Source organism: Electrona antarctica (genome assembly GCF_951216825.1).
Source record: "Electrona antarctica genome assembly, chromosome: 23".
Lineage (NCBI taxonomy): Eukaryota > Metazoa > Chordata > Actinopteri > Myctophiformes > Myctophidae > Electrona > Electrona antarctica.
The window spans coordinates 22354460-22380845 of NC_136804.1; the positions used below are offsets into that span (position 1 = coordinate 22354460).

Below are 26386 nucleotides of genomic sequence, written 5' to 3' on the forward strand. Positions count from 1 at the left end.
CAAACCTACTTAGGTTCATCTTACGGTGGACATGTTTGCCTGAAAAGGAATCTTTGAAATGTTTCATAGTTTTAGCAATAAAGACAACCTTGTACCTCTCTTTCCAGTTCTCTTCTGGATGTTATTCTCCAAAACATGCTGCAGAGTGAAAGTAGGAGGAACTCAGCTGGATTTGAACTCACAACCTCTGGCTCACAGGGACGTCATCTTAACAAGGGTGCTACTGAGCTCTCAGTGAGTTTTAGGTTGTAAGTTGTTCTTCTTGGTGTCACTTTTCAAATGGGGCCTTGGGATCATGTACAGAGCATTTGAATGGTGCTGTGCATCAAAGGTGTCTTTAGTGCTTTTAAGTGTCTGCTTGTGTTGGCTTTGATACTCTGGTACCTCTTCCCCGAGGGCAGCAGCCTGAAAAAAACTGTTCTTCAGTCTGCTTGTGTTAGCTTTGATACTCTGGTACCTCTTCCCCGAGGGCAGCAGCCTGCAAAAAACTATAGGGGTGTGTGGGGAAAAGCGTGACGGAAAAGCGTGATGGAAAAGCGTGACGAAAAAGCGTGTTTTTCATCATTTTTGACCATGGGCTGTACTCCATCTCAGACGGTATACTATAGCATGCTGTTTTTCATTATTTTTGAGGATTTGAAAAAAAGACGAAAATCACTCGAGACATGGTCTCGGAGTGATTTTCGTCTTTTTTTCAAATCCTCAAAATGATGAAAAACGGCATGCTATAGTATGCCGTCCGATCTGAAACATTTCAAAGATTCCTTTACAGGCAAACATGTCCACCGTAAGATGAACCTAAGTAGGTTTGAATGGGGTTTCTAGGTGTAAGTATGTAGGACTAGTAGCGTGACGACGAGTATAATGAACTGGAAGAAAAGTAACAAGTGTGTGTTCTGGTCCCGTTGATTGAGCAGAGCAGGACCTATAAACCTTGAAGGTTTATAGGTCCTTCTCAGCTCAATCAACAAGACCAGAACACACCTGGGCTGGCTGCCAGGATCACATCCACCAATGGGGAGGTCAGCTGCATGGATGTATGCACTAGAAAGAGATGGATAGCTGAGGAGATTCTCAGAGAGCATGGTGGCACTTTTTGATAAGCACTCTATGTGAGCCACAGGTCGTGGGTTCAAGTTCAGCCCATGGCCTCGGACGGCATACTATAGCATGCCGTTTTTCATCATTTTTGAGGATTTGAAAAAAAGACGAAAATCACTCCGAGACCATCGTCTCGGAGTGATTTTCGTCTTTTTTTCAAATCCTCGTTTTTCATCATTTATGACCATGGGCTATAGCCCATATCGGACGGCATACTATAGCATGCCGTTTTCATCAGTTTTGAGGTTTTGAAAAAGCCCATGGTCATAGCCTAAATGGTGAAAAACGAGGATTTGAAAAAAAGACGAAAATCACTCCGAGACGATGGGCTATAGCCCATGGTCTCGGAGTGATTTTCGTCTTTTTTTCAAATCCTCAAAAATGATGGAAAACGGCATGCTATAGTATGCCGTTCAAGACCATGGGCTATAGCCCATCGTCATAAATGATGAAAAACAAGGATTTGAAAAAAAGACTAAAATCACTCCGAGACCATGGGCTATAGCCCATCGTCTCGGGGTCATTTTCGTCTTTTTTTCAAATCCTCAAAAATGATGGAAAACGGCATGCTATAGTATGCCGTTCGAGACCATGGGCTATAGCCCATCGTCTCGGAGTGATTTTCGTCTTTTTTTCAAAACCTCAAAAATGATGAAAAACGGCATGCTATAGTATGCCGTCCGATATGGGCTATAGCCCATGGTCATAAATGATGAAAAACGAGGATTTGAAAAAAAGACGAAAATCACTCCGAGACGATGGGCTATAGCCCATGGTCTCGAACGGCATACTATAGCATGCCGTTTTCCATCATTTTTGAGGATTTGAAAAAAAGACGAAAATCACTCCGAGACCATGGGCTATAGCCCATGGTCTCGAAGGGCATACTATAGCATGCCGTTGTCCATCATTTTTGAGGATTTGAAAAAAAGACGAAAATGACTCCGAGACCATGGGCTATAACCCATGGTCACTCCGTGCCGCGCGGCACTGAGTGCCGTGCGGTGAACTTGTAGATCTGCTATTTTCTACAGAAGAAAAGGTTTGACGTTCGCGCCTACGTCGACTAGAAAGGTCGCCCGGGGACGTACTACAGTTCCACGCGTGCGTCTAGAGAAGCTCTATAACATATCCGAAGATCAGACCGGAAGGCCTGATTTTCAGCTCACAGCGCGGCACCGAGTGCCGTGCGGTGAACTTGTAGATCTGCTATTTTCTACAGAAGAAAAGGTTTGACGTTCGCGCCTACGTCGACTAGAAAGGTCGCCCGGGGACGTAGGCCTACTACAGTTCCACGCGTGCGTCTAGAGAAGCTCTATAACATATCCGAAGATCAGACCGGAAGGCCTGATTTTCAGCTCACAGCGCGGCACCGAGTGCCGTGCGGTGAACTTGTAGATCTGCTATTTTCTACAGAAGAAAAGGTTTGACGTTCGCGCCTACGTCGACTAGAAAGGTCGCCCGGGGACGTACTACAGTTCCACGCGTGCGTCTAGAGAAGCTCTATAACATATCCGAAGATCAGACCGGAAGGCCTGATTTTCAGCTCACAGCGCGGCACCGAGTGCCGTGCGGTGAACTTGTAGATCTGCTATTTTCTACAGAAGAAAAGGTTTGACGTTCGCGCCTACGTCGACTAGGAAGGTCGCCCGGGGACGTAGGCTACTAGTCCTGTAGCCTATGTGTAAAGTTTAGAGTGTTGAATGGAGTTCTTTATCTCCAGAAGAAAATAAATTAAGTTGGTAGTCTTACGTATAGAGAACAACTTTCTTTGTGTAGCATTAGGCAGAAGCAGGGATTGAACCCGGGGCTCCTGACCAACGCACAACCTACCGTGCCAACACAAGGCTATTGCAGGCTCGGTCTTGCCCGGGGGCTACATTTGGGTTTCACAATAATTATTGCAAACCACACTTTAGAACAGTGCACTCATAAATAGGCCTATATGATTTTTGTGTTGCTCATGGTGTAGTCAATTCTGTTGAAATGGTACACAAGTTTAACGTGACTCTTTTGGGCACCGGTCACAGCTGCACAGGTGGTATTTGCTCTACTGCACTGCCACCTGGTGGCCACACCACAGGTGTAATGCGTTCTAAAGCAGAATGAGAATATAATTAAAGTCTGTACATTACATCCACCACTGAAGATAAAATCATAACTGTACAGGGAGGCACGTGGGCATAAAACTGCTGAATAAAAAGTACCATTATAATGCCCCGCCTTTCTAATAATAATTAGATGTATTCATAGAAGCACTATGTTCCTTCCATGAATGTATTGCAGAGACTCTTGGGTAATGAAGTCGGCTGACATTTGGTTTGTATCCAAAGTGGCCACTGATGCACCAAACTATATACAGTGGTGCCGCTTTAATGTCACAGATTTTCAGCTTCACTTTGCTCCCCACAGAAGAGCAGTTAAGGCCTTGACACACTGCTGGGACCCGGATTCGAACCCAGGACCTTCTGCTTACCAGACAGGCTTACCAGTGGAGTTAGACTTTGCTGAGATCACAGTATAGCTATTCCACTGTGTTACACTGTACCATGCCTCCCCCTAGTGGCCGTTTATGGTATGTGCACCGTGCATGAAACAGTGTAATTCAGGCATACATGTTTCTTCCCAGGAGGAAGTCACTAATGTTGCTCTGGAGAGGGAAGTCTGGAGCACTCTGGTGGAGCTGCTATTTTCACTACTTCTTAAACGTTTTCATTGATTTATTCATGGAAATTATTGTTTTGCACCAGTGCTTCTCAAAGTGGGGTCCGGGGACCCCCTGGGGTCCTTGGGTGGGTTCCAGGGGGTCCCCAATGCAGCACGACAATCGTTTGAACCACACGACTAGACACCAGCGCGCAACAGACTGTCTTCATGTTTAAAATGTCATTCATAACATTTTGGGGCAGGCCCGTCTAGAGTTTGAATGGACAGGTATCAGTCAAAAGGGAGACATCGAAGAGGAAGGATGGATCAAGGTCAAAACAGGTCAGCTCCATATATGGAGATCAATGGGTTTGAGGTCAGATGTAGAGTTGCTGGCCGGCTCCATATATGCAGATCTAGGTGATAATCCAGTCTTCTCTATGTATGGTTATCCAGGGTTTGATGACGACAGTGTCATGATCTTCACTGACGGCCATATGGTGGTGTGACGTGTCACGAGGTGTGAGGGACTGTTAGCTCAAATCTAAAATGGTACATAACCCATTAAGACCTGCTGCCCCTTTAAGGGGAGTGCATAAAAGGGGTGGCTAGGATCGTGGCCTTCTGTTTGCCAGAAGCCTGAGTTCGGTGTTTGTTTGGAAGAGAGAAAACCTGGAGCAAATAATGTTGATGCTTTCATCAATCATTTTGGCAATATGGGGATATGTTTGGAATCGGTGGCATATACTATATTCCCTTTTATAGAGTTGTTTTGCAGAGCTGGGACACTGCCATCAATACAGGGTAGGGAGGATGGGTTTTAAGAGGATTTTTGATAATGTTCAAAATGCTAGGCCTGCTGTTAGCCTACTTTATACTCTTATCTCCCAGAGCCTTCCTGGGTTATCACATTGTAGTGTATCAGAGGGAGCCTTGAGTATGTATGTTTCTATCAGAGAGAGCCTATATGTATGTATTGTTTTGTATATTTTTGTCGATGTTGCTGGGATGAATTGGTATTGAGGGCTGAACCATAAAATGTTTTATTTGTGATTTATTGTAGTCCGGACTAACTATCCGTTCACTGTTTTTCCCTCCCGTGACATATTTTATCTATATTTGAGCTTGGGTTTTAATAGGGCTGAGGACATGGGTGTATACTGGGCCATTAATATTATTATTGCTTGTTTACTTTGTGCTTTTGCTGTGCCATATTTATTTTGTAGATCTATTTTCAAAAGATTTCCATGCATTTGAAAAGTTGAAATGGGGCATTTTGCATAATGAGTACTTTTACCCTTGATTTGTACTTTATTAATTTTCTTTTGTATATGAAACATTGACAGACATAGACAAAACACAACCAAAGAAATGCATAACAAAACAAACACATAACATAACAAAACAAAACAAAACAATATAACAGATGTTAATTTTGATGTCAATACTTTTGTACTTTTACTCGAGTAAAGTTGCAATGCAAAAATGGAAAACATAGTTCTCAAGATAATTAAAATCTGAATATATATATATATTAACGAAGATGTCACTGGTGGACGGGTTTCTGAACTGCCCACAGCCCTCCAATGAGACACAGACTGAGTAGGAACAAATTGTGCTATTTTATCTTGATCATTAGTGAGGACCAATTATATGAAGATAGGTTGAAAAGTGGTGAAGTGGTCCTTTAAGTAGAAAAAAACTAATTGACATGATTGACATGAACACACTGGGCACACTGCTAAAATCTAAAATATCTAAAAACCACACATTACACACAAAGACCACCAGGAAAGTGTTCTAAATCTTCTAAATGTCATTAAACATATATTCTTTTGCAAAAAGGGTGAAGTTTCCCTTTAACCAGTAAGGCGCCCTGAGGGCTTCTGAGGTTGCGTGCACGCATCCGCCTGGGTGACAGCAGACTGCTGGGCGAGCGCTGGCGCTTTGGCATGGGGCGTCAGATCAACATATGGAATGAATTCTGTACTGGCCATATATGGAGTGTGTCTTGAGCGTACAGGGTTTGATGAGGTCAGATCAACATATGGAATGTCGGAACAGGTCAGCTCCATATATGGAGATCTAAGGGTGGCAGCGGGGGCAGTGTCTTGAGTGTACAGGGGCTGACGGCACGACAGACAGGTTTTACAGGTTTTCATAGTCATCTGCGAACCAGGGTCGCAATATTTTTACTTTATGTGAATTTGGATGGCATATATATTTATTTATTTATTGGCATATACTTAATTTGATTTGTTTATTTGCTGTGTGCAATTAGTTAGCCTTCACCGTTCATCACCAATTTGCCACTTGTGGGCTTATAGTCCCATTTTTGAGTGGTGCAAACCACTCCAACAACCAGCTTTGTCTGTATCTGTGTATGTGTGTACCTGTACGTGGCCAGATGAGCACGGTTGCTTTGGTTAGTGTGTGACGTCACTGCACGACTCGGTTCACATGGGTGTGATTTTTTATGATCATAATAACCCCTCCTTCCCTTCGTATTTTAACACAACTTCCTTTTTAAGATTCAATAAACTTGATGTTGAATAAACCTTTTTGGTACATCAGCCTCTGGTTCTGTTCATTCTGAACACTTAACCAATTTGGGTTACCTTACCTTTGTTCACTTACCTTGTCCAATATAAATACAATATATGGTTAATGTGTTTGTAGGATCCCTCACTCCTATCTGTGAGGGTGGTGTAGTCATTATCTCCCATAATATATTATCCCTGCTACATAAACATTAGGCTATGTTTTCGAACATTGAGATTCTGTCACGGTCCGCTCCTCGCACTGTAGACTTTGACTGTCCTTATTTTGCTTTTGGACTTAAGATAAGATTTGTCATTTCAGTACGCTCTGTTTTGGTCTTTGGTCATGTGTTCCTGACTGTTCTGTTTGTTTGTTTTGGTTACACTGTTTGTTACCTTGGTTTTGTTCGTCTTATTTTGTAGTATTGTTTTTAGTGTTTCCTGTCTTCCTAGTTAGCCTACTGTTTTCCTGCCTTGTCTAACCTTGTAATTGGTCAGTGTTTCCACCTGTGTCCAGCCTATCCCAGTGTTGATTGTCAGTTGAGTTCACCTGTGCCCTGTTATCCTGGGTCTATTTAAGTCCTGTGTTTGCATTGTTCTTGTTGGTTCGTTAGTTCCCTGTTGGGTGAGTTCCTGTTATGCATTCTGAGTTTTATCTGCCTTTTGCCCAGTTGTGGAAGATCCTGAGTTTGATTAATGAATCCTTCTAAGTTTAATTGTTCTGCCTCAGTGGTGTCTCCTGCATTTGAGTCCTCATCCCTACTCACCGTAACAGGTTCCTTACATACATAATTACTTAATACATCTGCATAATTGCAATCTTTTACTTTGTCTATTGTAGTACACCTAGCCCTCATCGACAGTAACTCTTCCATGTGTCATTTATTTTAGAAAACATGCCAACGTTTCACCTCATCAATTCTAACTTGGCTTGTAGATCGGCTCGCTTCTTTACTTTTACTCAGGTAGCCTACATTTTGAACAGTGAACCAGGCACTTTTCACAGGGAGTCCTTATACTTTTGTACTTTTAGTACATTTTACTGCAAATAAATTTAGTGCTCTTACTTGAGTACTACATTTTGAATTATCGACCAGGGCAGGGTACTTACTACTTTTACTCGAGTAGCCTACATTTTGAACAGTGAACCAGGCACTTTTCACAGGGAGTCCTTCTACTTTTGTACTTTTAGTACATTTTACTGCAAATATATTTAGTGCTCTTACTTGAGTACTACATTTTGAATTATCGACCAGGGCAGGGTACTTACTACTTTTACTCAAGTACATTTTATTGCAAATATATTTAGTGCTCTTACTTGAGTACTACATTTTGAATTATCGACCAGGGCAGGGTACTTACTACTTTTACTCAAGTACATTTGATTTACTGACACTATATAGCGCTTGATACTTTTACTCGAGTAAAACATGAGATTACTATATTCCTGCCGCTTGCGCAAGCACTCAGTGTTCTTGTCCAAGGTCGTCTAGCCACTTATTTCTCCAGCACCATTTGTAGCGGGCTGGGATGTTATGTAAACACCATAGTTAGCAAATTCTTATTTTTTCTAACGCAATTTTGCTTAAAATTGTTTTGGCCATTTTTAGAGCTTGTAGATCGGCTATTTCTTTTTTTGTCACTCATGTAAGTAATGAAACAAAAACTACGCATGATCAGTTGATTTGTACTTCTCTTATCCGATCCATCAGCCCCCCCTTGGTTATAGGCCCGTAGAAACTCACAAGTTCTTTTAGTCACTGTAAATCTCAGGCTATGGCGCAGCAGCCAGTGTTATGTAAACACATAGATAACTAAGGTTCTTTCTACTCCTGCATGGCTCGTGCATTGCCACATCAATATCATACTAGTATACAATGAATGAATGTAAAACTGAGCATTTGGAACGTGCGACTGGGAAAACACCCCGTCACAGTAAATCTCATACTTGGCCACCCTGATTCTAGGGTTAGCTTAACTTTTCCAATGCCCATTCCCAACTCAAGACACACAACACAAAACAGACAACCAGCAGGAATATTCAACGGTATCTCTTCACACACCAGCCCTTGAAAAATGATACCTCAATGGGTACCGAAATGTTCTATCTAGCAGTGACTTTTAGGACAATGACCAGAGTGAAAACAAGGCAAAATACAAATTAATGTATGCTGTGGGAAAAAAGGCCACCACAGGCTCAGTATGACGTGATGTCACAAATCATACCCTGTTGGACAACATCCAACAGAACAAAAACAACAGGGAAACACACAGCTGTTGTGCGGTACGAAAGCAATCGCCCGGCTTAACCTAGCATGGGAGACACCACTAGGCCACTGTCAACTATCCAATAAACAGTGTACGAATCAACAGAATAAATCTGTCCAGCTAACGAACCAATCGTTAGGCTTAAATATGGAATTAAACTATCGCCCGGCACCATATTCGCTGCTTGAAACACAAAGCAGTCTTTCCTGCTAACGAACCAATCGTTAGGCTTAAATATGGACTCTAACCATATTCGCTGCTTGAAACACAAAGCAGTCTTCTGCTAACGAACCAATCGTCAGGCTTAAATATGGACTCTAACCATATTCGCTGCTTGAAACACAAAGCAGTCTTAATCTCTAAACTCTGTCAAGTCAACTAAAACAAAAACAACAGTCACTTTTGAAACAACCTAACTAAACAGGGTCTATGTCAGTAAAATTTGGAAGCGTAAAAAAGATGTGGGACCAAAAAAGACAAGGTTTAACTAAGATAAACCTTGCATACAACCTAACATGGAGATTTACCAGGCAAGAGGAGAGGCACTTATTCTCTAGAAAGAATAAAACATAAAGTGACTCACCTCTTGCTGGTATCTCACTTCTGAGCACCAATTGTTGTAATCTAAATACGGGACCCTCGTCTGGGTTGACAGACAGGTAGTGTGTGCAGGCTGGGTGGTGTGTGACAATCCTGTTGAAGTATTACTTTGGTACGGCGACTGCGGCGGCGGCCGGCGGGTACCCGGGAGAACAAATTAACGAGACACGAGACAGTATCACGCTAAGGTTCACAAAGTTTATTACACAAACATGAAACATATATAGTGCTGGATCATAATGACGTAACAATAAGATATGAGACAGAAGAACGTGCCTACTGCAGCAAGGCTGACCTTGCTGTCGCCTAGATGTCTCTCGTAGCCTATCTATAAAGCATGCTACAGTACCGGCAGTACACAATACATATCAAGTACACTGTATCTCAAGTTCAAGTACATAGACTAAGATGTACTGTGCATGGGCTAATATCACAACAGTTATTATGATTATTCAACAAGAGTTCAAGGTGAATCCGTTATCAGTATCTTTTAACATTTTTGTATTTATTTTGTACGTGTTTATTTATTTTGTACGTGTTTAGGGAACAGTTGATGGACAACCTCGCTCAATGTCTTCGCTACTCCTACGCAGACAGACATAGCAACGACCCACTGCGCAGACAGACCAATGACCCACTGCGCAGACAGACAGACCAACGACCCACTGCGCAGGATTGACGACCCAGGATGGACGAGAGACATCACAGTGAGTACAACTCTGCACCCCCTGCTCTCTCTCTAACCGTGCACAAACACCCAGCATCATGTTTTATATTCAGTGGTGGAAGAAGTACCTTGCGTCACCTTGTGAGTTTGTAGATCTGTTATCTTCAAAGGATTTTTAAAAATATACATACATTTGTTTTATACATTTGAAAACTTCTTAAACGTGACCTTCTGCCTAATCAGTACTTTAACTGTATATTTTGGTGCCAATACTTTTGTACTTTTACTCAAGTAAATCTTGAACACCGAACCAGACAATGTATACGATTTGGTACTGATACTTTTACTTAAGTACAAACTGCGAATACTTTCATCTTTTATTTTATTTTATTTTTTTAACGTTTATTTCTTTTCAAAAAGAGCCGTCATTTTCAATGATGCCAAGATTACAAAAGGCATAATACATAAGCAGTGTAATATTAAAAATAAGAACACCACCACAAAATTAGTACCATCATGTCAAAATAAGCAAAGACCAGTGTGAAATCAATACCGACATCTTATTTAACAGTCTTTATCCAAGGCGCTGTAATTTTGCATTACATTCACCCATTCACACACACACATTCATACACTGATGGCAGAGGAAACCATGCAAGGCACCAACCTGCTCATCGGGAGCAATTAGGGGTTCAGAGTCTTGCTCAAGGACACTTTGACACAAACTCTGGGGGAGCCCGATCTGGGAACCTTTCGGTTCCCAACTGGCAACTCTACCCCTGAGCCACTGCCGCCCCAATAACTATTACGTATTTATCACGTAACGGTTCTTGCTAAAAATCAAGCGAGTATTTCTCACGTAACAGTTTCCTTCCTGAAATCAAGCGAATATTTCTCACTTAACAGTTTTCTTCCTGAAATCAGGCGAGTATTTCTCATGTAACAGTTTTCTTCCTGAAATCAGGCGAGTATTTCTCACATAACAGTTTTCTCCCTGAAATCAGGCGAGTATTCTCACATAACGGTTGTTCCTGAAATCAGGCAAGTATTTCTCATGTAACAGTTTTCTTCCTGAAATCAGGCGAGTATTTCTCACATAACGGTTGTTCCTGAAATCAGGCAAGTATTTCTCATGTAACGGTTGTTCCTGAAATCAGGCAAGTATTTCTCACATAATGGTTGTTCCTGAAATCAGGCAAGTATTTCTCACATAATGGTTGTTCCTGAAATCAGGCAAGTATTTCTCATGTAACAGTTTTCTTCCTGAAATCAGGCAAGTATTTCTCATGTAACAGTTTTCTTCCTGAAATCAGGCAAGTATTTCTCACATAACGGTTGTTCCTGAAATCAGGCAAGTATTTCTCACAACGGTTGTTCCTGAAATCAGGCAAGTATTTCTCATGTAACAGTTTTCTTCCTGAAATCAGGCAAGTATTTCTCACATAACGGTTGTTCCTGAAATCAGGCAAGTATTTCTCATGTAACGGTTGTTCCTGAAATCAGGCAAGTATTTCTCACATAATGGTTGTTCCTGAAATCAGGCAAGTATTTCTCATGTAACAGTTTTCTTCCTGAAATCAGGCAAGTATTTCTCATGTAACAGTTTTCTTCCTGAAATCAGGCAAGTATTTCTCACATAACGGTTGTTCCTGAAATCAGGCAAGTATTTCTCATGTAACAGTTTTCTTTTTGAAATCAGGCAAGTATTTCTCACATAACGGTTGTTCCTGAAATCAGGCAAGTATTTCTCACATAATGGTTGTTCCTGAAATCAGGCAAGTATTTCTCATGTAACAGTTTTCTTCCTGAAATCAGGCAAGTATTTCTCACAACGGTTGTTCCTGAAATCAGGCGAGTATTTCTCATGTAACAGTTTTCTTCCTGGAATCAGGCGAGTATTTATCGCGTAACAGTTTAATTCCTGAAATCAGGCGAGTATTTCTCACATGACGGTTCTTCCTGGCATCAGGCAAGTATTGACAGGAGGTCCTTTCTCCAGGTTCCTGGATTCCTTGAACCGTACTAAACCCATTTGATCAAGGCATCATCATGCGCCGTGAAGGAGCCTATAAGGTGAGAAACAGTCAATATCATGATTCACCATGCAACAACATTTATGTAAGGTGCAACTGTTACTTACTTACGTACGCCTACTGCCCCTTCTGGGGCATCGGCCGTCAACAAGCGATCTCCAGGCATCTCTGTCTTGAGCTGTTCTCTCCAGCTGGTTCCAGGTCATCTTCATGGTCTTGATGTCTGCCTCCAGGTGCAACTGTTACTGCATTCTAAATAGGCCTACATACAAAATTGCAGTTGCAACTGATTGCATTCTAACTACATGTGTAAACGCTACACGTAAGCTACATGATCACAGTTGTGTTACAGTCCACTGTACAGGCCATTTGGTTTCCAAAATGCTTAGTATTGTAGCAGTCGTCACGTGGCGCGCCTCATTGGTATGTGCCCAAAATAACAGGTCTGTAAGCTGTTGAAAACGCCATGAGCGGTGTGCAGGGTTGGGAAGCAACGGATTACAGGTAACGCTGTTATGTAATCGGAGGAAAAAAAAGGTAAATAGCGTCTTACTAACTGGATTACAGTAACGGGGATTACAGGCTTGATTACATTCTCCCCTCATCATTCTCCCCTTCCCCTAACCCTTCCCCTCATCAATTTATTACAGGCTTGATTACATTCTCCCCTCATCAATTTATTACAGGCTTGATTACATTCTCCCCTCATCAATTTATTACAGGCTTGATTACATTCTCCCCTTGATTACATTCTCCCCTCATCAATTTATTACAGGCTTGATTACATTCTCCCCTCATCAATTTATTACAGGCTTGATTACATTCTCCCCTTGATTACATTCTCCCCTCATCAATTTATTACAGGCTTGATTACATTCTCCCCTTGATTACATTCTCCCCTCATCAATTTATTACAGGCTTGATTAGGCTGTAATTTTGCATTACATTCACCCATTCACACACACACATTCATACACTGATGGCAGAAGAAACCATTCAAGGCACCAACCTACTCATCGGGAGCAATTAGGGGTTCACTGTGTGTGTCGCTGCCGCTACCCATAATGCACTGCACAGTGGGCACACGAGCAGCGGCGGTCCCAGCAGCACCACGTCAGAATCCAACTCTCCAGTCCCTATATTATATATATTATATTCCATTATATCGCGTGATGATCTATAGCCAGCGGACACTCTGGTTAGTGATCTGTATAGGGGAAAACAGGAGGCGGGGTGTGTGTGTGTGGAGCGCTTTGTAGCTGCGGGGTCACAGGTGGAAAATGATACATTCCGTTCAAATGGCCCTCCAGTAGGCTATGCATTGCTCGCTATGATGCAGACATAACCATAACTCTATGGATCATATCATTAACATGCAGCTCTCAACAGCTTCTGTGTTGACCAGTGTCGTATCAAGATCATTTCAAAACGACATAGCCTACAACAATAGTTGATTTCTAAATGCAAACTGAATCAGTCTGTGATTAATTACAGCTGTTGGTCTCTCAGTGTGTGTGTGTGTGTGTGTGTGTGTGTGTGTGTGTGTGTGTGTGTGTGTGTGTGTGTGTGTGTGTGTGTGTGTGTGTGTGTGTGTGTGTGTGTGTGTGTGTGTGTGTGTGTGTGTGTGTGTGTGTGCCCTCTGCCATGTGAGAACGTATTTGTTAAAGTACCATTTGTTTTTCCAATAGGCCTATACCAATTGCTTTTGGCTGTATACATATTTTATTATAATGATTAGGAATTATTATTATAATGATTAGGAATAAACTTACCTTTTGTACAAACTGTGCCTGAATAAGACTGTATTTTAAAATGAATCATAATGGTGGTAGGTCTACTTAAGAGCCAAATATTTTCTGAGGTGGTATCGTTGAGAACCACTGATTTAACTATTTCTGTAGTTTTTTCATTCTTGAAAAACATTCTTGTCTGGTTATCAATGATAAAACTTGTTTTATCTAATTAAATAGTTTTGCATAAAAGTAATCCAAAAGTAAGTGAAAGTAACCCCTTACTTTTGAAATTGTGGTACTCTCATTACGTTACTCAATTTTTTGCAAGTAACTTGTAACTTTAGGGGATTACTTTTTAAATGTAACCTTCCCAACCCTGGCGGTGTGTGGATGGTTTGTATGTTTGTTCTTTTGGACACCGTCCGTTACGCACATTACGTGTGCTATGTATCTGTATTAAGAGTCGATGATTGATGTACACTACTAGATTATAGCCAAATTGGCAGTTGATAAAAATAATGTAGTCTATCTCTGCACAACGGTGAATGGAGAAGTTCCATGACTTAGACATAACCGTCACTTCTAAAACTAAAATAAAGGGAGCTGCTACTTCAGAGATGTTTACTCACCCCTGGAATCCATTACAATGGTGGAAATGGAACATTAACAGCCAACGAGAGTTGCATAAATCCTTTATTTCGGCGATAAGTCTGTTCTCTCACACTGTTCTCTGTATATTGAACCATCTAGTGGCCTAACATTATGGTAATTGTTTGGGTCAGGCCGAGCCTCGGGCCGACCCGGGTAGGGTAGGGCCGGGCCTTAATTTTCGGACCCGTTGAGAACGCTACGTCTCCCCCTCTCCCACCCCCCCTCATCCTCCCTTTTCTCCTCCCCTCTCCCCCCTTGGTTGTGTGGGTTCGTTTCCCATCAGTGCGATTGTTATTAACACTGTACAGACTCACGGTCCAGTAAGACCTGCCACTAACTCGTCATCCGGGGAGCTTCTCCCCGGAGTCTCTTTTTGTCTCCCACTATGCAGTTCCATGGATTTGTATTATGGACCCCCAGCTGCCTATCAAGAGTGTGACTGTGGACCCGCCATTCTCCCAGAGCACGGCCAAGGACTGCTACCATATCATAGTACACCACCACACTGTATTTTATCTTCTTCTTAATCCAAGTGCATTTTTGTGGCTCTTGAATCAGAGACAGGTACTTGCCCATCTCTTTCAAAACAAGTCATTTTTTTCACCCTTCAGCATGTATAGGAGTCTTTTTTTGTGAACAGCTCACGTGTCATGACTGATTGTGCTGACATATTTCCATTGCTGACCCACGGCAAAGGCCAGGTCTGGGTTGGTATGGGTGTTCCATCGTGCAGAGAAGAAGCTTGGGGGCACTTTTGGGTCAAACAACAGTAGTGGGTTGGTGCTAGAGGCCCATTGGCTGTGTGTCTCCATTTGATGATGTTTGGCTGTAACCCCAAACCTTGTGTTGGGAATTGAAGTCTCCTGTATATGGGCCATTCTACCGAATCGGTTCAAATTCAGAGTTGGAAATTGTGTGAAATTTGTATGCTATTTTGGAAAAACTTTTACCATATTCATGTCGCACCAGATCTAAAGGACACATATTTCATGAAGGCAGACTCAATTATCATATTGTATTTTAATAATGTAAGTGTCAGTGTTTGTTTTTCCTTGGCAGACCTTGGAGATCTGGGCGGTGTTGGGCCCGAAGCCAACGTCACGGTGCTGCTGTCCAGCCCCAGCGGAGGAGCCCATCTGGGTGGAGCGGCTCCACCGTCCAGCCCCAGTGGAGGAGCCCGTCTGGGGGGAGCAGCTCCACCGTCCAGCCCCAGCGGAGGAGCCCGTCTGGGGGGAGCAGCTCCACCGTCCAGCCCCAGCGGAGGAGCCCGTCTGGGGGGAGCAGCTCCACCGTCCAGCCCCAGCGGAGGAGCCCGTCTTGGGGGAGAGGCTGCACACCTACATCACCGTCCTGGAGAACCTGGCTCTGTCCGGCCTGTTCCGCATCGGACCCACGCTGAACAGGTCAGCGCTGAGCATCACACCACACACCGCATCCACAAAAAAAGATATTTATTTAGGCACGCACGCGCACGCACACACACTGTAGGTTTAATATCTCTACCTGTGTATTTGCTGTTCAGAACTAACACAGAGGTGGTGGCCACGGAAGGGAGCGTGGTCTTCCTGAAGGGGGCGTGGTCTTCCTGACCGCTTCCCGTAGCAACGGTCTGGACTGGCCGTCGGTGTGGAATGGGAGACGCAGTCTGAGAGCGCCGCGGCCGCAGGTGAGATGACGAGATGACTTCATGGTGTAATTGAATTGACTAGTTCTCCAACTGATGCGTATTTGGCCACGGACCCCCATCTGAAAATATGTTGTGCTTGACCAGTCATTAGTCCTACAAGTTGCTACAACCTATCTCAAACCCTCACCCTAACCCTAACCTCCCACGGGGCAGCACACCAAAACCTAACCTTAACCCTCTCCCAAACACACCTCACCAACCTTAATCCGGTCGCGTTAACGCACCCCTCACCAACCTTAATCCGGTCGTTTTAATGCACCAATGTCTAACCAATGCTATGTCTAACCAAAGTGTGCCTCCCCAGTGGTGCCCAGAAGAGAAGATTTATTACAGCAACAAAACAATACCAATCCAGAAAAGAATTGCAATTGCACAAACTCGCAAGCGTGGCACAAACTCCTGCGCTGTGAGCTTGTACATCTGCTACTTTTGAACATCCAACATATCAATGGATAAAGTGGTTAAAATGATTGTGATGCCACGTTAACTACTGTTGATGCACCTTCACCATACCTTTGTAGCTTTATAACAATCCAGTATTTGTTGTCAGATTGTTTATTTGGATTCCTTTCTCATTTCACCTTCCTTCAATCTTCGCCTCCGTTTCTCCTCTCTTTCACTGTAGTCAGGGGATATTAATACAATCTGGGAATACATTTCTTACCAAGAATTTTCTTCACCAATGTGTTTGTAAAGGTGTCTACTAACATATCCCACATTGGTTTCTATTCAACCACCCTAGGGGAATTTCTGACAGCTGCTGAAACCATTAGCCTATAACGTAAAATGTTCTAAATTTCATTATGTTTTAAGTAGCATGATTCTGAATCCATTCCAAGCATTAGTTTTTCACCAAAAACAATCCTTGGGCCAAAAATGGCCATATCCGTCATCACAAATGTGATGAGGTCAGTGCACATTTGGGCAAGTGGCTATGGCCGAATTTAGCACAAGGAGTGTTTTTCGTGCAAAACTAATGCTTGGAATGGGCTATAGCCACTTGCCCAAATATACCCAAATGTTTTGACCTCATCAACCATTTTTAGGAGTGTTTTTAGTGCAAAACTAATGCTTGGAATGGATTCAGAATCATGGAAACACCCTAGTTTGACAAGCATAATGAAATTTAAAACATTATGCCTTATAATGGTTGTATGGCACACCAACTTTCAGCAGCTGTCAAAACTTCCCCTAGGGTGGTTGAATAGAAACCAATGTGGGATATGTTAGTAGACACCTTTACAAACACATTGGTGAAGAAAGTATTCCCAGATTTGACACTATACTGACGATATTCCCTGACTACTGGGGTAAATGGATTGTAAAATGGATTCATGATGATGGTGTGTGTGTGTTTCTTGCAGAGGGCAGCATCCCAGTGCTGGGCGTGTACCAGACCTTCCAGAGGGCAGCGTCCCAGTGCTGGGCGTGTACCAGACCTTCCAGAGGGCAGCGTCCCAGTGCTGGGCGTGTACCAGACCTTCAGCAGAGGGCAGTGTCCCAGTGCTGGGCGTGTACCAGACCTTCAGCAGAGGGCAGCGTCCCAGTGCTGGGCGTGTACCAGACCTTCCAAGAGAACCCTACGTCGGCCTGGTGCTCCATCCCCGACAACGGAGCCTCCTCCCTGGCTATGAGACTGGACAGAATGCCCCCTGTTGGATCAGCTCACACCCTGGCCACTCTGTGCAGATGGCAAGGGATCTTTGTCCCCATACAGGTACATACAGACCATCTCTCCTCTCTATAAGCACCTTGCATTTACCTCCATTTTGTTTTCTGTCGGGTGGAAACCTTGGATGTTCAAGACTACTTTTCAGGAAATACTCTCATCTCTTACAAAACAAGTCAACAAGATACTGCACTTTTTAAGCTTTCAGCATGTATATGAGTCTTCTTTTGTGAACAGCTCAAGTGGCATGACTGAGGTGCTGACATATTTCCATTGCTGACCCAAAGCAAAGGCCAGGGCTGGGTTGGTATGGGTGTTCCATTGTGCAGAGAAGAGGCTTGGGGGCACTTTGGGGTCAAACAACAGTAGTGTGTTGGTGCTAGAGGCCCATTGGCTCTGTGTCTCTCCATTTGATGATGTTTGGCTATAACCCAAACATGATCTGCAGATCAGCTTCCACCAACTTCTTCTAATAACAACTTCTAATACCACCTTTTCTAAACACGTCCTTCTAACACCACCTCCTTCTAACACGTCCTTCTAAAACCACGACCTTCTAACACGTCCTAACACCACCTCTTTCCATGTTGGTGAAAGCTCATCTGCAGAAGACATATGATGATGTGAATTCACTCACTCCCACTGGTACCAGCGCCTGCCTTCTATGCAGGGGTCTTCAATTCCCAATACAAGGATTGGAGTTACAGCCAAACATCCTCAAATGGAGAGACACAGAGCCAAGGGGGCTTGTTTGACCCCAAAGAAGCTTCTTCGCTGCACAATGGAACACCCATACCAACCCAGACTGGCCTTTGTCGTGTGTCAGCAATGGAAATGCGTCAGTACCTCAGTCATGCCACTTGAACTGTTCACAAAAGACTTGTATACACACTGAAGGGTGAAATAGTGCAGTATCTTGTTGACTGTTTTGGAAGAGATCTCTGCTTCAAGTGCCACAACATTGGACTCAGATTAAGATGAACCTGGCAATAGGAGACCTTATGATTATGGACGATTCAGTGCCACAGAGCTTGTGGGTGTCGGGACGAGTCAAGTAGATGACACCTGATGCAAAGTGAAGAGTCACATATGATACCTGATGAAAGGGGCTTGTCAGATGTACGTGCAGATGTATGTATGTGCATATCACCCAGCTAAGCAGCACAGTCAGTGTAGGTGAAGTCAGGGTTCATATCTACAGGTCACCATGACCACAGCGTCTCCATGCATGAGACATCAGACTTCCCATCTTGTGACTACGACGTCACTACGCTGCCACCATCACTGTGCTGAACCAACGAGGGGATGCCAACGATCTCCTCCACGTGGGTCATCGTCAGCTGACAGCAACATGGATTCATCTCAGCCAATCACGATAGAACAACAACATTCCGCCATGTTTGCTATAATTGTGTTATTCACGGAATAGAAACTTTATCCAGGACTCAGGAATAACGCTATGTCAAGCCTGGATCTGTAACATCTTTTCACTGAGAATCAATTTGTATAAATTCCACTAAACTTTATAATTCGGCATGGTCTGAATTCCTGCATCTTCCTAATTAGTTTTTAAGGGTCTTTTACCAAGGTGTTTTATCCATTGCCTGGATTGTATTCAGGGTTCAAGGGTTTTTCTAGGATTGGCAAAGGTTACTAAAGGATTTTTACCCATTTTGGGTGGGAACCCCTTTTGGTGTTTTAAAGCATGATGTTATACTTTAGCTATTGAAAAATAGCAGATTCAGATTAATTTGGTTCCATTCAAAGTTCTCTGAAAGGTTTATCCATTGTGCTATCTTAAACTGACAGCGCACTATATTTGACAACTACTAAGGTTTTCTAAAATGGTTCTTTAATTACTGCCTTAAACTGACAGTCCTATATTTTAACAATGAATCCATGAATTGAACAAGGTGGACCCTCTTGTAAACAAGTGTAATGCTTAATTGGGTCGTCCACTCACAGTCTTTGTATTGAAATTCAGGACCCTGATGAAGACCGTATAGGTTGAAACATGTCGGTTCAATAAAGTTTCCTCCTTTTAACATTAACCCCCTTTTTGAAACTAGCTCCTTGCCACTCGCCCTACACACTTCCACTTGGTTTGAGCATAGATATATAAATCATAGAGACGGCACTGGATGGGATGGGAATCCCAGGGCCATCTCTATTATTTATATATCTATGCTCAAACCAAGTGGAAGTGTGTAGGGCGAGTGGCGAGGAGCTAGTTTCAAAAAGGGCCTAGGTGTGCCCGGATCTCCTCTTTGTTCTACAGTCGTTGTATTGAGTTTGTGCTTGAAGTGTAATGTAATTCTGCAAACTGTTAATAAATATTTCAATCAATATTTCAATCAAATTCTATAACCATTACCCTAGAGTTGGGTTCTGCTTGACGTTTCTTCCTAAGGGAGGGAGTTTTTTCCCGTTACCACTGTCGCAATATTGCTTGCTCTGGGCGGCTGTCCTTTGCTCTACATGTAAAGTGTCTTGAGACAACTTGTTATTTGACAGTTTAATAAAATGGAATTGAATTGTGTATCAGGCATATATGCATGTGTTCTGACAGGTGGGTGAATATAATTGTGCAGTAAAATTGTACTATAAAACTATATTTGTACTTAAAGTATTTGTACGTATAAAGCTGTTTAATTGTGTTTTAAACCAATGCAAGGGAATGCTTGACGTGTCTCTGTAAAGATGTTTAATTGTTTTGAACCAATGCATGGGAATGTTGGATGTGTCTCTCTGTAAAGATGTTTAATTGTTTTGAACCAATGCAAGGGAATGTTGGATGTGTCTCGGCATAGCGGATTAATTGTTCTGATGAACTAATGCAAAAATAACAAATGATCTTTTTTCTTTTTTTTTTCTTTTAACTCCTGTGTCTATTGTCTGTTTTTGTTAGACACATATTATAACCCACATTCAATACATCATCAATATATATCACCAACATTCAATACATCAACAACAAAGCCAATACGAAACAGGCTGTCTTAAACAACAAAGGGACACTACAAAGTGTGTATATTCTAAACATTTAAATAAAAGTACTGTATTTGAAGCCCCTAGTAGTAAATAGTAGTGCAAGTGATAGTTTTTGGTTAAATATGTTTATCGTAATTATTACAGTAAAGATATTGGTTCTGTTCAGAATTTGTCGCGTCATGTCTTTCCACAAAATAATAGAAAAAGCTCAAAAGGGGCTCGATAAGACAGTTCGATAAGGTGCTAGTTATGAATAAAAAATAACGAGCTCCATCGCTAGTCCTCCCTCACCAGCACGCTGGCGGGAGCTTCTTCACACCCTGACCAATCTATAAATCTTTGTGCATAGTTCAATTTGAACAAGGCCCTTTGCCTTACCAATCGCCCTATTTAGCTTTATATTCATTGTCTTTGTTCTTAGATAACTTGATTGACTTTGAATGACGCTACAGGATAATAGGCACCACTATAATACGTTCTTTATGCATTTTCTTTCTTGATAAGCACTTTTCTACCTTTTGAGGTTAAAGTAATATTAACGTACAAACATGAGTGATAATTGATTCTTATGCATTCTGTTAGCTGCTTGGTAAGCACACTTTACTAATTTAATTTACTCTCATTTTAGTTATACAAAAGTGTGCTTACCAAGCAGCTGTTTTGAAAGAAATCCCGGAGCTGATTGTGTTAAACACTTAAACCCTATATATACTTTGCGCGGTCACGACCAGAAGTGAGGAGCCAGAGGCAGAAGATACATCAAACCCCCAAGGTGGGCCCGTAAATGTCAGTGTCCATAACATACATGGTAACAATAAAACCTGCATGCATATCGGCCTTTAATACACCCCACCCTCAGGCGCTACCATCCACAGGGGTGCTCTAGCACATGGGTTCCCAAAGTGGGGTCCGGGGACCCCCAGCGGTCCTTGAGGAGTTCCAGGGGGTCCCCAGCTAAATTATAGTTAGGAACCAAATGGACCCTTATGGGTATGTAACTCTGAGAGTGTACAAATAGAACCAACGGGTCCATTTGGTTCCATTTGCACACACTCCGAGTTAAATTAATTAACACTCTTATCACCGGCCAGAGCCATAACCCGCGGCACCGCGGGATACCGACAGAGGCCAAACACATACCTCTACTGCACCCTATAAGCATGTGGTCCGAGACCATGGACTATAGCCTGTCACTTTTCCGTGATTTTTACCTTTTTTTCAAATCCTCCGTAATCGTGCAAAATGGCATCCTATAGCATGCGGTCTGTAACAGCCGTTGGCTGTTTTTGGTATTATGTTTGATTAGTAGTGATAAATATGTATGGAGCTAATGCTAGTGTATCCATATATATTTATCAGTATAGGCTGCTTATTATGAGTTTCCTTGGACATGTTACTGTTTGGCAATTGTCCTCCACAGAAGATGTCCGTCGTGGGCCACTGTCCTGTGGGTGTGACGTAGGCCTGATCATCCGACTCTCCCCATTGGCCAGGCGGTCACGTGACTTTGCTGTCTTCCTGGAGTGTGGGCTTTATAACCACAGTCTGTGGCAACAGCTCTTCGAGTAGCAACGCAGCTCTCCCTGCAGCCGATGCCATGCTCTGTTAAGCCACTTAGTTTGTGTTTCTGTTCTGCTTTGTTTGTGCCTGTGAGAGAGGACGTCTGTTTGGTAGGTGTAAGTTGTAGTTTTTGTCCCTGTATGCTTGTTAGGGTCAGATGTCCGAACTCTGGTCTTTTGTAAGTAACTATATTTACATATGCAAAGCCTTTGTAAATATTCTGATACCCAATATTCTGAGCCTTTGTAGATATATATTTCATTCATTCTGAGCCATTACATATATATCTATTTATTCTGTCATGAGCAAGTCTGTAAATAGCTATTTATTAAATAATTTTACATAAGTGACATCAGTTTCGTCCTTCCAACTATTATGGGCCAAGTTTGCCCCTAGACCAAGAGACCATGGACTATAGCCTGTCGCTTTTCCGTGATTTTCACATTTTTTCAAATCCTCCGAAATTGTGAAAAAAAGGCACACTATAGCATGCGGTCCAAGACCATGGACTATAGCCTTTCGTTTTTCCGTGATTTTCACCTTTTTTTCAAATCGTCCGAAATCGTGAAAAATGGCACCCTATAGCATGCGTTCCGAGACCATGGACTATAGCCTGTCGCTTTTCCGTGATTTTCACCTTTTTTTCAAATCCTCCGAAATCGTGAAAAAAAGGCACACTATAGCATGCGGTCCAAGACCATGGACTATAGCCTTTCGTTTTTCCGTGATTTTCACCTTTTTTTCAAATCCTCTGAAATCGTGAAAAATGGCACCCTATAGCATGCGTTCCGAGACCATGGACTATAGCCTGTCGCTTATCCGTGATTTTCACCTTTCTTTCAAATCATCCGAAATCGTGAAAAATGGCACCCTATAGCATGCGTTCCGAGACCATGGACTATAGCCTGTCGCTTTTCCGTGATTTTCACCTTTTTTCAAATCCTCTGAAATTGTGAAAAAAAGGCACACTATAGCATGCGGTCCAAGGCCTGTCGCTTTTCCTTGATTTTCACCTTTTTTTTTAAATCCTCTGAAATCGTGAAAAATTGGCACCCTATAGCATGTGTTCCGAGACCATGGATTATAGCCTTTCGTTTTTCTGTGATTTTCACCTTTTTTTTGTGGTTCTTGTGTGTGCGCACGTGCGTGCGCGCGTGCGTGCGATAGCATTTTATAGTATGTGGCCCCCACCTTCACTTTATGTAGACTTAGATAGCATTTTATAGCATGTGGCCCCCACCTTCACTTTATGTAGACTTAGATAGCATGTTATAGCATGTGGCCCCCACCTTCACTTTATGTAGACTTAGATAGCATTTTATAGCATGTGGCCCCCACCTTCACTTTATGTAGACTTAGATAGCATGTTATAGCATGTGGCCCCCACCTTCACTTTATGTAGACTTAGATAGCATTTTATAGCATGTGGCCCCCACCTTCACTTTATGTAGACTTAGATAGCATGTTATAGCATGTGGCCCCCACCTTATGTAGACTTAGATAGCATGTTATAGCATGTGGCCCCCAGCTTCACTTTATGTAGACTTAGATAGCATGGGGCCCCCTGCTCTACCTCTTGAGCCACAGTCGCCCCTATAGTGATGTATTATTACTATACATCTTGTCGATATAGACGTAAATTATTTAGTGATGTATTATTACTATAGCCATGTAATCTTTGCACTAGTGTATGGAATAGATGTTTATATATGGCAGGATTAGCCTAAATTGCACTCATTTAGGGGAAATGAGTGCAAACAAGTCTATAAGTTGTTAGGCTATTGGTACCAGTTACTACACATGTTTAAGCAAACAAGCATCCTTCCATTAATCTATTTGATTCCTACAGAAGAGTAGTTAAGGCCTTGACACATTGTCAGGACCGGGATTCGAACCCAGGACCTTCTGCTTTCCAGGCAGCCTCTCTACCCATTCAGCTGCCTCTTCTCATCAACACAATGATTCTCAAACATCTTCATGTCAAGGACACCCAAATGAATAATAGGTATTTGGCCACAGACCCCCATCTATGATTCAGATAGAAGGGTCTGGGTTTGAACCCACAACCTGAGGATCATGTACACAGTGTCTTAACAGAGGGAGCCACCAAGTTCTCCCTAATCATCCACACTTTTAGGGTGTTCTTTGGTTGTCACTCTTTAAAACATGTGTTGGGCAGAAAGACATGAGCTGGACTTGAACCCATGACCTGTGGCTCACATACACAGCAGTTTAACCCAGAGAGCCACCATGCTCCTCCTCTGCTTTGCATCTTTTTCCAGTGTTCTTCTCCAAAACATGCTCCAGCGTAAAAGAAGAATGAGCTCAGCTGGGTTTGAACTCACAACCTCTGGCTCACATAGACATTGTCTTAACACTGGGAGCCACAGAGCTCTCTTTGATTCAGCTCTCTGAGATTCCTCATAGTTTTGCTTCTGTTTTAGGTTGTTCTTCTGGTTGTCACTTCAAATGGGGCCTTGGGATCATATACAGAGCATCTTAACAGCGTTTGCTGTTCCATCTCATGTGTCTTTGATGCTTTTAAGTGTTATCATGGATGTTAGTCAGATAATACAGAGGAGAAACCATGACAGAACACAGAGAGCCCGGTAGCTCAGTGTGTTACATGGCTGAACACATGATCCAGACGTTGTGGGTTCAAATCCCGCTCTGCTCTTTGCTCTGAAACTTTACTTTGAAGAACGAAGAAGATATAAGCGCCCGGAAATCTCACTCAGTCAGGAGAACGCTGTGGTGGCGCAATGGTTAGAGACCCTACCGCAAGCGGAAAGACTCTACCTGCCCCAGGACTCGAGTTCTCCTACCGGTTGATAAGTCATGGACCATGTATGGGCCCGGGACCATGTATGGGAGTGGGCGGTGTTGCCCCCTGGTGGTCTAGGACAATAAAACGAGGTGGTTATGAAAATAAAATCCAGATCTGGCTGAAATCTTAATACAAGGAGAGAGAGAGAGAGACAGGAAGTGGTGTGACTAGAGAGAGGAAGTGAGAGAGAGGAAGGGGGTGTGGATAGAGAGGAAGGGGTGTGACTACAGAGAGGAAGTGAGAGAGAGGAAGGGGGTGTGGCTAGAGAAAGGAAATGAGAGAGAGGAAGTGAGAGAGAGGAAGGGGGTGTGGCTAGAGAAAGGAAGTGACGGAGAGAAAGGGGTGTGGCAGAGAGGAAGGGGGTGTGGCTAGAGACAGGAAGTGGTGTGACTAGAGAAAGGAAGTGAGAGAGAGGAAGTGGGTGTGGATAGAGAGGAAGGGGTGTGACTACAGAGAGGAAGTGAGAGAGAGGAAGGGGGTGTGGCTAGAGAAAGGAAATGAGAGAGAGGAAGGGGGTGTGGCTAGAGAAAGGAAATGAGAGAGAGGAAGTGAGAGAGAGGAAGGGGGTGTGACTAGAGAGAGGAAGGGGGTGTGGCTAGAGAAAGGAAGTGACGGAGAGAAAGGGGTGTGGCAGAGAGGAAGGGGGTGTGACTAGAGAAAGGAAGTGAGAGAGAGGAAGTGGGTGTGGATAGAGAGGAAGGGGTGTGACTACAGAGAGGAAGTGAGAGAGAGGAAGGGGGTGTGGCTAGAGAGAGAGAGAGAGAGAGAGAGAGAGAGAGAGAGAGGTGTGGCTAGAGAGAGAGAGGAAGTGGGTGTGGATAGAGAGGAAGGGGTGTGACTACAGAGAGGAAGTGAGAGAGAGGAAGGGGGTGTGGCTAGAGAAAGGAAATGAGAGAGAGAGGGGTGTGGCTAGAGAGAGAGAGGAAGTGGGTGTGGATAGAGAGGAAGGGGTGTGACTACAGAGAGGAAGTGAGAGAGAGGAAGGGGTGTGGCTAGAGAAAGGAAATGAGAGAGAGAGAGAGAGGGAAATGAGAGAGAGAGAGAGGGGTGTGGCTAGAGAAAGGAAATGAGAGCGAGAGAGAGAGGGAAATGAGAGAGAGAGAGAGAGAGGGGTGTGGCGAGAGAGAGAGAGGGGTGTGGCTAGAGAGAGAGAGAGGAAGTGGGTGTGGCTAGAGAAAGGAAGAGAGAGAGGGGAAGTGAGAGAGAGGAAGGGGGTGTGGCTAGAGAAAGGAAGAGAGAGAGGGGAAGTGAGAGAGAGGAAGGGGGTGTGGCTAGAGAACGGAAATGAGAGAGAGAGAGGGGTGTGGCTAGAGAAAGGAAGAGAGAGAGGGGAAGTGAGAGAGAGGAAGGGGGTGTGGCTAGGAAAAGAGAAGACACTAGAGAGAGAAGAAAGACACTAGAGAAGAGAGAAAC

At 43.2% G+C, this 26386-nt stretch overlaps 1 protein-coding gene across 1 annotated transcript; it reads left to right on the forward strand.

Moving 5' to 3' along the window:
- The first annotated feature begins 6979 nt into the window (after nucleotides 1-6979).
- On the forward strand, nucleotides 6980-20120 carry LOC306916198 (uncharacterized protein). Its single transcript, XM_079494009.1, has 8 exons — nucleotides 6980-7062; nucleotides 9699-9862; nucleotides 14631-14746; nucleotides 15299-15642; nucleotides 15762-15905; nucleotides 17291-19244; nucleotides 19300-19980; nucleotides 20014-20120. The coding sequence occupies exons 2-5, from the start codon at nucleotides 9844-9846 to the stop codon at nucleotides 15826-15828; spliced, it is 546 nt and encodes a 181-aa protein (XP_079350135.1). The 5' UTR covers nucleotides 6980-7062; nucleotides 9699-9843; the 3' UTR covers nucleotides 15829-15905; nucleotides 17291-19244; nucleotides 19300-19980; nucleotides 20014-20120.
- Nucleotides 20121-26386: the final 6266 nt, after the last annotated feature.